Genomic DNA, 12,694 nt, shown 5'->3' with positions numbered 1-12,694 from the left:
AAGTTATAAATCTTTTAGAAGACAACATGGAAGAATACCTTTAGGATCTCATGATTATAAAAACTTATAAAATGATCAAAAAAGCACTAGTCACAAAGGAAAAACTGGGTAAATTCAAATATGTTAAAATTAAGAAAATCTTTTCATGTAAAGACATCACTAAGAAAGCAAAAAGGCAACACATATATGAATAAAACTTATATCCTTACAAGAACATACTATATTTGCAACATATATAAAGAATAAAACTCGTATTCAATGGCGTTTTTAAAAAGTGAGACTAAGGGCCCTAACCGGCTTGGCTCAGTGGATGGAGCGTCGGCCTGCAGACTGAAAAGTCCCATGTTCGATTCCGGTCAAGGGCATGTACCTTGCTTGCAGGCACACCCCCAGTAGGAGGTGTGCAGGAGGCAGCTGATTGATGTTTCCAACCCTCTATCCCTCTCCCTCTACTGTAAAAAAAAAAAATCAATAAAACATTAAAAAGTGAGACTATTCAAAGAAATATAAGCACTCGTATACAAAAGAAGAAAAGCAAGTTGGGGATAAACAGGTGAAAGGTGCTCAACTTTGTTAACAAAGAATGCAAATTAAAATGACAATGAGACATAGGACAAACGTGCAAAAACTAGAAATTCCCTGTGTCGAGGGAGAGGGCGAGAGAGAGCGATGCTTGTAGGTAACCAACTAGGGTAACCAACACCAAAATAGTGGTCTTCCATGGGCAGGAAAACCAGGTGACCCAAGGACAGGGTTTTAAGAATGACCATTCAGCCCTGACCGGTTTGGCTCAGTGGATAGAGTGTCGGCCTGCAGACTCAGGGGTCCCAGGTTTGATTCCGGTCAAGGCCATGTACCTTGGTTGTGGGCACATCCCAAGTGGGGAGTGTGCAGGCGGCAGCTGATCAATGTTTCTAACTCTCTATCCTCTCTGTAAAAAAAATCAATAAAATATATTAAAAAAAAAAAAGAAAGAAACACTCTTCCCTGTGTACCCTTTTGTGTCTTTGAATTTTATACCTTGTGACTGAATCAATGAAATACTCAACAGAGAATCTCCTAAAAGCTCTATACTTATCCACAAGGGGCCACTATTGAACGATATTCAACTCTCGCTCTTAACCAGCGCGGGGAGGCCATTCTGGATTCTCCTGGCTCTCCCTGGAAAGTGAAGAGGTGTCATCTTTTATGTTCTTGCTTTATTTAACACCACATCATGTTACATATGGATATGTAAAATAACACAAAAGAAGGCAAAGAAGTGGAGAGGTAATATGATATAAAGGCAGGAAGGAGTTTACAAGCAGCATATTATGAATCATCGCGTCTAGTGATAATGCACAAACTAGATTCTAAAGTTTCTAGCGTCCCATGCAAAAAAATAAATGAAAAGGAAGGATGGTCACGCACACAGTTGAAAATCTTGCTGGGAGGAGATCAAGAGTAGGCAAAACATTTGGCCAGGTAGAGTCTGTTAAAGACAAACCTGTGAGGAGCCTTTAGATGAAATTCCTGAAATGTGGCTCTTAAAAGGCAAAAAACAATTCATGATCGGATGATGGAATCATACCATCTCACCCTCTGAGAGAAGTTGAAGATGCCTGGGGACCTCAGAGGAGGGGCGTTTCATTCATGGTTAATTATGAATGGAAAACGGAAGTGAGAAAGTAAGAAAATGCTTGCGGGAGAAAAAGAAGAAGAAAAGCCCTAAGACTGTGGTTCAAACATTTCTGTGTCTGCCCTTCAGACAGGGCGTGTCTCTGCTTGCCTGGATTTTCAAATCTTGGTTCACGTCATGTAGTTTCTTTTATTTTTATTTTTTCCTTGAAGCAGAGTTGTCTGTGCTTTGGGCTACCAAGGGGTTAAATGTTACCTCCCAGGCCTGCTCAAACACCGTAGCCTTGGCTGGGCTCCGGGCAGTATAAAGACAGGAGAAATCTGAGTGTGGGAGACAGGGTGTCCTCTGACACAGGAGCCACGGGTGATCGGTGATCGGTGATCGGTGATCGTGGAGAGCACTTCAGCAGCCATGGACTCCTGGGGCACTCAACGGAAAAAAGTAGCCGTCATCGGTGGTGGTCTGGTAGGCGTCTGTTTCTGTATTCCTCCTGCTGGTGGTGTTCCATGAACGATCGTGACTCGTAATGACTCTCCTTAATCCCTTGTACAAACGGTTCCTTTTCTCCTGAAGACTTTTCTGATGTTTACATACATAGATCTTGAAGGTGGTGTTAGTGTGAACTTGCGTTCTTCTAGGGGGAGGTATTTTATTTCCATTAAATGCAAAGGTGTCTGTTTTTCCTTGTCATTTTGTTTTAGCGTAAAAAAACACACACACACAGAAAATAAAGATAATTGAGTTGATTTATGCCCAGGTTTACTCATTTAAAATATATATATATATATATATATATATATATATATATATATATATATACTGAGTGGCCAGATTATTATGATCTCTGAATGCATAATAATCTGGCCACTCAGTATATATATATTAGAGGCCCGGTGCATGAATTCGTGCATGGGTGGGGGCCAGCCAGCCTGGCCAGGGGGAGTGGACATGGGCGGTTGGCCGACCTGCCTGCTGGTCGAACTCCTGGTCGAGAGGACAATTTGCATATTAGCCTTTTATTCTATAGGATAGACACTGAGTGTCCAGATGATTATGCGTTCAGAGATCATCATCATCTGGCCACTCAGTGTATATACTACTGTAAATATATTTTAATGAAAACATTTGCCTCACTCTGGTTAATACACTGTCTAATAAGCAGAAGTGTCAAGAAATATGAAGCTAGTGCCGAATTGTCACGTTGGGCGTCCGCTAGCTATTTGAGTCATTGGGAATGATACTTGTTTGGAGCCCTGACTTTCTTGGCTGATCTAATGGAGCCCCTCCGCACTGGAGAGCTCACCCCCTCACTGAGCAGGTAGGGTGGCCTGGTGGGGATGTACCCCACATGTAGCCAGATGTAGGAGGGGTCTCTGTATCCATCATCATCATACAGAGCCAGTTTTGTTTAATCTGGGACTGCCTCAAGCAAACTCTATTCTCCCCTCACACACACACACACACCTCCCAACAGACTATCCCCATTAGTTAAAATTTAACAATTTTCTTTTCACCTTTGGGCTCACCATTTGTAGGCAGTGAGCTCACAGATATTCATTCATTTATCTATTTGCTCAATGAAAATCTATCGAGGGCCGAGTCTGTTCTAGGCAGTATATTTAATACTACACACGTGTGTTTCTATGGTCTATGCTAACGTTAGTCTTTAGTTCTGCCTTCCTCATTGTCTTTTCCCCAAAATATTAGGACAGTTCCTCTAACATTGCTGACTCCAAATTTTTTTTCCTGTTTTTTAATTATTCTTTTTTTTTATTGATTAAGATATTACATATGTGTCCTTATTCCCCCATTACCCCCCACCTCCCATTCATGCCCCCACCCTCCTGTTGTCTGTCTCCATTGATTAGGCTTATATGCATGCATATAAGTCCTTTGGTTGATCTCTCCCCCTTACCCCCACTGTTCCCTACCTTCCCTGAGCTGGCTCTAAATTTCAAAATGCTAAGGAACACTATTACATGCCACGTTGGTCAATGCATGTGACGGGTGCATGTTGACATTTCTTCACACTGGGCTTTGGTTCAATTCTTTCCTATCAAAGCTTTGCATAAAATGAGAATTCTTATATTAAACAAAATCTTACTGAGCGCCTGCTACGTGCCAGCATTGTTTCAGATACTGGGGATTCAGTGGTGAAATAAATAATGTGAGTGAGAGCACTACAAAAGACATGGAAACAGTCCGGCCAGTGTGGCTCAGTGGTTGAGCATCAACCCAGGAACCAAGAGGTCACCGGTTCGATTCTTGGTCAGGGCACATGCCTGGGTTGGGGGCTGGATCCCCAGTGGGGGAAGGGGGGCATGCAGGAGGCATCTGAACCATGATTCTCTCTCATGATTGATGTTTCTCTCTCTCTCTCTCTCTCCCTCCCTCTCTGAAATCAACAAAAAATATTTGTTGAAAAAGATGTTAAGACAATGCTTCAAGAAGGTTAATCTGAACATTTAGAAAAATCACTGTATTGATTTTTCCTCCTCGTGTGAAATGCAGCTCCCTGACCCCTTCCCTTGCAATGGTATTACCTCCAGAAGCAGGAGGGTCACCTTAAAGCTCTATTCCCTTCTGCCAATGCCCACAGGGCTGTGTTTGCCTTTATCACAGGTGCCTTCTATTAAATTTATTGATTTGCATAGTTCATTCCCCATAGAAGGTTTTTTTAATTTTTTTAAAATATATTTTATTGATTTTTTACAGAGAGGAAGGGAGAGGGATAGAGAGTTAGAAACATCGATCAGCTGCCTCCTGCACACCCCCCACTGGGGATGTGCCCGCAACCAAGGTACATGCCCTTGACCGGGATCGAACCTGAGACCCTTCAGCCCACAGGCTGACGCTCTATCCACTGAGCCAAACTGGCTAGGGCCAAAGATCACATTCTTTCTTTTTTTTTAATTGATTTTTTACAGAGAGGAAGAGAGAGTGATAGAGAGTTAAAAACATCGATGAGAGAGAAACATCGATCAGCTGCCTCCTACACACCTCCTACTGGGGATGTGCCCGAAACCAAGGTACCTGCCCTTGACTGGAATCGAACCTGGGACCTTTCAGTCCGCAGGCTGACACTCTATCCACTGAGCCAAACCCGTCAGGGCACAAGGATCACATTCTTTTTTTTTTTTTTATAAATACTTATTTATTTATTTATTTATTTATTTATTTTATTGATTTTTTACAGAGAGGAAGGGAGAGGGATAGAGAGCTAGAAACATCGATGAGAGAGAAACATCGACCAGCTGCCTCCTGCACACCCCCCACCTGGGGATGTGCCCGCAACCAATGTACATGCCCTTGACCGGAATCGAACCTGGGACCCTTCAGTCCGCAGGCCGACGCTCTATCCACTGAGCCAAACCGGTTTTGGCAAGGATCACATTCTTGTTTTTTTTTTTGTTTTTTTTTTGTTTTTTTAAGGATCACATTCTTGAGGCCAAACTATAATTCCATGAGTAGGAGGTATAACCAGGCTTTTCAAAAGTCATGTGGTGACCAACTCAGACTGATTCTAAGGAAGAGTTTTATATGCTTCCTTAAGTCAAAAGTAGCTGACAAGTTGACACATGTTTGACATGACATTATCAGGTTGACTTCTAACACATTACAATAAAGAGGTATAAAGTGCATAAAACTGTAATAATCTCGATTCCCCTTCCCTTTAGGGTCGGCATTTATAAACTTAAAGCTACGGTTTCCTCACGATCATTGCCCACATGACCAATCATTGCTGGAGAGGTCCCGTGGGAATCAGCAGGAATTTAGCAAATCCTCTTATATCAAAGCACACCAGCTGAGCACCTGGGGAGCTTACCTCATCATTTCATTTAAAAAAAAAGTTTCCAAACTTATAAAAAAAAAACATATTATCTTATTGATTTTTTACAGAAAGGAAGGGAGAGGAATAGAGTTAGAAACATCGATCAGCTGCCTCCTGCACACCCCCTACTGGGGATGTGCCCACAACCAAGGTACATGCCCTTGACCGGAATCGAACCTGGGACCCTTCAGTCCACAGGCCGGCGCTCTATCCACTGAGCCAAACCGGTTAGGGCTCAAGTGGTTTGATTGGTAACTTAGGCCTCGATATCATCCATGGGCAGGGTGGGGCCAAAGCACATGACCTGTAAAGCAGGAAGTAGGGAGAGACAGAAAAAGAAAATGGGAAAAATGGAAGAACAGGAAATTGGGTAAATCCATCATTAAGTAACCAAGGAATCTCCTCAGAGATTAACCCCTCCCCCCAAAGTCTTCACGTCTCTCAACACCTTCTTCCCTATTTATTCTCAGGAACCAGCTGTGCTTTCAACGAGAGTTTGTGGTGGGTTCTGAGTGGTGTACACACATTTTCCTTTCCATTTATATCTTCATATCTTAGTAGTTTCACTCGTGTTGTTGGTTTTTTATTTTTTTTCCAGTGTAACAACTAAAAAAGGACTGACCGTTGTTCCTGATTAAGCACGTTTTACAGAAAGCGAGCAGAGGAAATAAAGTTAGAGTGTAAAATGCACTTTATCAGCCCTGTTACGAATCCTTCTAGTCGAACGCCTGTAACATCTACCCTTTTTTTTTTCTTTTAGTTTTATTTGAACCTCAGTTACACAAAACTGGAGTTATCATAATCTTTATTTCCGGACACATTATTATGACTCATCTTGGAGAAGACATTTTTGTTTACTTTTTTTTGCTTGTTTGTTGATTAACAATAATAAACAGAAGCTGTAACCTTTGAACTCAACATGAGAATTACAATATTGACAGACTTATATCCACCTCTGTGCTTCTCTCTCACCTGTTATAAGTATTGCCCTGAATCCTGTGTTTGTCATTCCCTTGAATATATATGTATTTAAAAGTTTTATGTGTAGCATATATACACAGATTATTCATATATATATATACACTTCTAAAGTTATGTATATGCATATATTGTGGATTAGTTTTAGTTGTCTTTATAAGAGAATCATGCAGTATGAAATTATTAAGAATATATTTTAAAATATATATGAAGGCCCTGGCCCGGTAGCTCAGTTGGTTAGAGTACTGTCCTGTTTGTACACCAGAGGGCTGCGGGTTTGATTCCTGGTCAGGGTACATACCTCGGTTGTGAGTTCAATCCCCAACGAGGATACATATGGGAGGCAAATGATCGATATTTCCCTCTCACATTGATGTTTCTCTTTCTCTCTTCTCCCTTCCTCTCTCTCCCAAAATCAATAAAAAGCAAACATATCCTTGGGTGAGGAATAATATATATGCAAATTATTAAGGAAATGTGAGGCTTAAGGTGATGTCATTTGTCTGTAGAGGGGAGTATGTTTGCCTCTACGAGGTGGCTCTGTTTACCAGCAAGCCCAGATGAATGTGATTACAGGACTAGAGAGGACTTTCCTAAATAGGCTTTAGTCCCTTGGATCATTGATCTTTGATCATTGATCTCTTTCCAGTGTACCCTTCTCCTGAGATGTATCTATTGAGAGTCCTGACCCAAAGCCCGGAGGTTTAGTAAATCCTCCTAAGCAGGAAGTCAGGTGGGTGTCCCGAAGCCCACATGTTGTCCCTAGAGCTTCATGAGTCCAACAAAATTCTGCTGAAATCCTCAGGCTGCCCTGCACACAGTAGACGCCCCCAGGCATGGCTCCCAATGCCAGGTTCATCTCTCTGTGTTTTCTTTTCCTGTTGGCAGAAGAGTTAGTGCAAATGACTGATTTCACCATCGCTCCAAGTGGCTGTTGGTGGAGAACCGATCAGCAGAGGGCCAGGTGAATGCTGATAGACTAGACAGAAAACTGGGCAGCAGTCAAGCGTAAGGGTTGGGGTAACAGAAGCAGAAGGGTGAGCGTGGCAAGAGATGGGTGGATGGAGAAACATGACAGGGCAGGACTGGCAGAACTTGGGATGGATTCAACATGGAGAAGGAGGGGGAGAGAGGTGCCAGGGGTGACTCTTAGGTTTCTGGTTTGAGCAACGAGCTGGGTGGCCGACCACACACTGACATAAGGAATACCGCAGAGAATTGGCAAGATGGGGCCGAGGATCCCATGTTTCAGTTTGAACCTGTTGATTCTGAGGTGCGTTGAGACATGCAAGAAGCTACATTAATGAATCGTAATGACCCACAGGTTGAGAACCGATGCTGTAGAGCTCAAGACCATCGGAAAACACAGATATTTACATTACGATTCATAACACTAGCAAAATTACAGTTATGAAGTAGCAATGAAAATAATTTTATGGTTGGGGGTCACCACAACATGAGGAACTGTATTAAAGGGTCTTGGCATTAGAAAGGTTGAGAACCACTGCTATAAAGGTTTGTGAAGGCAATAGACAAAAAACTCTTCATAATCTTAGAGTAGGGGAAGACTTCTTTAGAAGATACCACATGCATCAACAATAATGTAAAATATTGATCAATGTGATTACACTGAACTGAAGAGCTTGCCATCCTTATAAGTTACTAGAGAGTTTTAAAAGAAAGCCACAGCCCTGGCTGGTGTGGCTAAGTGGATAGAGCGTCGGCCTGCAGACTGGAGGGTCCCAGGTTTGATTCAGGTCAAGGGCACATGCCCGGGTTCTGGGCTCGATCCCCAGTGGAGGGCGTGCAGGAGGCAGCTGATCAATGATTCTCTCTCATCATTGATGTTTCTACCTGCCTCTCCCTCTCCCTTTCTCTCTCTGAAATCAATAAAAATATATTAAAAATAAATAAATCAAAAGCAAACCACAGAAGATATTGGCAACATTAAAAAATGACAAAGAGCCCTAGCTGGTTTGTCTCAGTCAGCCTGTGGACTGAAGGGTCCCAGGTTCGATTCCGGTGAAGGGCACATGCCCGGGTTGCAGGCTCGATCTCCAGTAGGGGGCGTGCAGGAGGCAGCCGATCCATGATTCTCTCTCATCACTGATGTTTCCATCTCTCTCTCCCTTTCTCTCTGAAATCAATAAAAAATATATTTAAAATAAATAAATAATAAAAATGACAAAGACTCTGTACTCAAATCCAAAAACAACTCAAAGGATCAATAGAAGGAAAATAAAAAGACATGCAACCCAATAGAAATAGGCAAGAGACTTTACAGGCACTTGACAAACGAGGAGCTGCAAGTAGTCAATCAATACGGGAGACAGCGTCCCCCCTCTAGTTAATCAGTCATGCACGAATTAAAACACACTCCTCCCCTCTGCCCCTCCAATGGCAGTACGTGAAAGTCTGAGAACACCAAGCACCAGCAAAAACGAACTCTCTGAAGCTGCTGGCTGGAAAACAAATTAGTACAAAATGGGAAACCACGTGGCATAATAAAGGTGAAGACACGTCAACCTTTGGACAGAGATTCCACTTCTGAGTATAAAACTCTAGAGAAAAAGCATGCACATGCGGACTAGGATTTATGTACGAGAATGTTCTTCACAGCATCTATATCTACATATAGAGAGAGGTAATATGCAAATTTGTCTGGGATGCCTTTCCAGTCACTACCGGCTCTAAGCCTTAATAGTCACCACCAGCGCAGCTCGGAGCACGCCCCCACATCAGCGGACACACACAGGGGTGGGGGCCTGCACCCAGCGGCCACAGCAAGGCTCAGAGCACACCCCTGGTGGGTGGCGGTAGTGGCCCGAGCGAAGCAGCCCGGGTCCTGGGTGCCGGAGGGAAGCTGGTGCCGGCAGCCTGGGGAAGGAAGGCCTATTCTTGCACGAATCTTCGTGCATTGGGCCTCTAGTTGTTAATAATAGTCCCCAACCAGGAAACGCTCAAATGTCCTTCAACAGTAGAACAGCTAAGTCATCTGTGGGATGTCATGCAATGATGACTCATACAGTAATAACAAAAAAAAAAAGATACCCATGCAATGGATGAAACTTATAAGCATATTGTTGTGTTAAAGAAGCAAGATGCAAAAATAAAACAAAACAAAACAAAAAAAACCACGTGATTTTATTTTATTTTATTTTTAAAATATATTTTATTAATTTTTTACAGAGAGGAGAGGAAGGGAGAGGTATAGAGAGTTAGAAACATCAATGAGAGAGAAATATAGATCAGCTGCCTCCTGCACGCCTCGCACTGGGGATGTGCCTACAACCAAGGCACATGCCCTTGACCGGAATCAAACCCGGGACCCTTCAGTCCGCAGGCCGACGTTCTATCCACTGAGCCAAACTGGTTAGGGCCACATGTGATTTTAATTATGTGATTCAAAAGCAAGCAAAATCAACCCAGATTGCCTAGAGATACATACCTAAGCGGTAAAACGATAAAGAAGCAAGGATGGGTTATCACAAAAATCAGCATAATGTTTACCTTTTGGTGAAAGGCTGGGGATCATACCTGGGGGTGGGGAGGTGGGGGCAGCTTTAGGAGAGCAGCAATGTTCTACTTTTTAAAAAATATATATGCTTTTTATTTCAGAGAGGAAGGGTGAGGGAGAGAGAATCATTGAGCGGCTGCCTCCTGCACACCCCTCCCCCCCCACTAGGGATCAAGCCCACAACCCAGGCATGTTGCCCTGACCAGGAATGAAAAGTCAACACTCGACCCCTGAGCCACGCCAGCCAGGTGGCAATGTTCTACTTATCTACCAGAATGATGGTTATGCGTGTGTTTGCTTTCGAATTCTTCTGTAAACTGTACACATGTTTTATGATCTTTGTATAAAAGCTATACCTCACTATAAAAAGTAAAAAGAAACCTATCTCTAAAATTATAGCATTTAATCTTGAATTATCCCATTATTGTTGCAAACGGTGCCTTCTAGTAGTGACTAAGTAAACTGGTGTGATAACCAAGCCACACACGACAGTAAAAACTCTCTCTACTGGTGGAATAAAAAAAAAAAAATGTGAAAACAGAAACTTGCTTTGATTCCTAGGTTGGATCGTTGAATGCATGCTTCCTTGCCAAGAGGAATTTCCAAGTTGATGTGTACGAAGCTAGGGAAGGTAAGACAATTCGGAAAGCTGAGATGTGGTTCTCATTCTGTGATCTCTTTCTCTTCCGATTTTAAAAGATATATATATATACACATTTTAAATATATTTTTATTGATTTCAGAGAGGAAGGGAGACGGGGATAGAAACATCAATGATGAGAGAGAATCACGGGTCGGCTGCCTCCTGCACGCCCCACACTGGGGTCTGACCGGGAATCGAACAGATTCATGGGTCGATGTGTCCTCCAGATGCATGGGTCGATGCTCAATCACTGAGCCACGCCGGCTGGGCAGATTTTAAAAGATTTCTTTTTTTTTTAAAAGGGGAACTGTTAGAATTTTTTAAATGTCAACTGTCTAAATTCAATGAATACAAATGTACTATTATTAGCATTTTCTCTAAGAGTTAACAAGGTCTTGCAATTTGGGGCTGGCTGCACCAGTCGCTCAGGTGTTACATGTCCATCTTGTCCAAGGATATAAAGAGATGTGTGGGCCCTAGCCGGTGTGCTCAGTGGATAGAGTGTTTATTTAATTATCCATAAAAATAAATAAAAAGTATTTAAAAGGGGGGGAAAAAAGAGACGTGTGTAAGTGTGGGCCCTAGCTAGTGTGCTCAGTGGATAGAGTGTTTATTTAATTATCCATAAAAATAAATAAAAAATATTTAAAGGGGGGCGGGGGAAGGAGACGTGTGTAACGTGGAGTCTGCTTGCAATGTCCTAGATATCCGAGTGGCTCAGTTGGCGCGTGGGAGAAGCATTAACTTGGCCCTTTCTCACAGAGGACGCCAAGCCTTGAAAGCCATGGGCCTGGAAGACCAGGTACCTCGTTAATGCTTTTCCCTCAGAGAAGACAGCACCTGCTGTTTTGCAGCAACTGCACGGTTTTATTTCATCCCGGTTCGGAGCGCTATTGAATGGCAAGAACCTCTGCGCGCAGACTCAATCGACAGAGGTTTTCAAGCTTCTGCGTTTGGGCAAGAGGGTGATCATGTGAGGCTTGAGGCACCTGGGATCCAGAGCATGACCCACGACCTGGGGCAGGGGGAGGCTGCCACCCCACCTGGGTTCTCAACAGGATGGGAGAGTCCTGCCCCAGAAAGCGGGATCTGAGATGGCATTAGGATGCGAGGAGCAGGCCAACTCCATTCTTTTATTTAAAAATATGTATATACATTTTTTAACATATATTTTTATTGATTTCAGAGAGGAAGGGAGAGGGAGAGAGAGACAGAAACATCCATGATGAGAGAGAATCACTGGATTGGCTGCCTCCTGCACGCCCCACACTGGGGATGGAGCTCACAACCCAGGCATGGGCCCTGACCGGGAATCGAACCCTGACCTCCTGGTTCATAAGTCAACACTCAACTACTGAGCTGTGAAGGCGGGGCCCATTCTTTTGACTACACAGGTCCGTGATCTCTTACCCACAATTCTCTACTCCAGAAAACTCTGAAAATAGAAAGCTTTTCATCACCCATTCAGCAGAAAATCTGACCTGATGGGAGGCTTTTTATGGCCTTATTTTTTTTCTCACTTAGTGTGACTTTTATTACAGAGATATTTTGTTTGATTATAGGTGGTGCCCCAAACTCTGCGGGGAGCTATGTGATATCCACATAGGCACTCAACTGCCTCTCAAAAATTGGAAAGTTTCTGAATTCTGAAACCAATGGGCCTTGTGGTTTTGGATAAGGATCGAGGGCCTGTAGTGGATTCTCCTTACATGGCCTCGACGTCGCTGAACTTCTCACTGTCTGCCGTGCAGCTGGAAAATGTGGACAGAAATGATATATTTTTCTTGATAGGACTTTTGCTGACCATGGGCTTCAAAATGATAACACGAGTCAATATGAGTTCCAGCTCCATTTCTACACTTTTCTGAGGTCCGAGTGTAGGAACACACTGCACGGGGTTTCAGGAGTCCTGGGTTTTTGAGGCCCATGGATTGCTCTGTTGAGACCATGAGAAAAATCATTTACCCTCTCTGACAGTAAAACACTCCCCTCAAGTGTAATATTTGATTTGGACCCAACACACTTTAAGTCAATTCCAAAATCTAACGGTTCAAAAAAAAAAAAAAGGCAAACACTAATATTTGCAGGAACACCGTTTTCATTAAC

At 43.0% G+C, this 12,694-nt stretch overlaps 2 protein-coding genes across 2 annotated transcripts in view; one reads left to right on the top strand and one right to left on the bottom strand.

Annotated features, from left to right (window-relative positions):
* Nucleotides 1–2,003: 2,003 nt before the first annotated feature.
* The window catches only part of KMO (kynurenine 3-monooxygenase), a 32,989-nt gene continuing 22,298 nt past the window's right edge, over nucleotides 2,004–12,694 (top strand). Inside the window, exons 1-3 of the mRNA XM_054712912.1 lie at nucleotides 2,004–2,083; nucleotides 10,507–10,576; nucleotides 11,293–11,390. Coding sequence (XP_054568887.1) covers nucleotides 2,030–2,083; nucleotides 10,507–10,576; nucleotides 11,293–11,390 — 222 coding nt within the window. The 5' untranslated portion in view covers nucleotides 2,004–2,029. The remainder of the gene's footprint in view (nucleotides 2,084–10,506; nucleotides 10,577–11,292; nucleotides 11,391–12,694) is intronic.
* Nucleotides 7,236–12,694, bottom strand: part of CHML (CHM like Rab escort protein) — a 43,762-nt gene continuing 38,303 nt past the window's right edge. Inside the window, exon 3 of the transcript XR_008555338.1 lies at nucleotides 7,236–7,306. The gene's annotated coding sequence lies outside the window, so the exon portion shown is untranslated. The remainder of the gene's footprint in view (nucleotides 7,307–12,694) is intronic.

This window comes from Eptesicus fuscus, chromosome 24, assembly GCF_027574615.1.
Source record: "Eptesicus fuscus isolate TK198812 chromosome 24, DD_ASM_mEF_20220401, whole genome shotgun sequence".
Taxonomy (NCBI): domain Eukaryota; kingdom Metazoa; phylum Chordata; class Mammalia; order Chiroptera; family Vespertilionidae; genus Eptesicus; species Eptesicus fuscus.
Note: the sequence above shows the minus strand (reverse complement) of the source record. Positions and strands in the feature narration are given on the sequence as shown.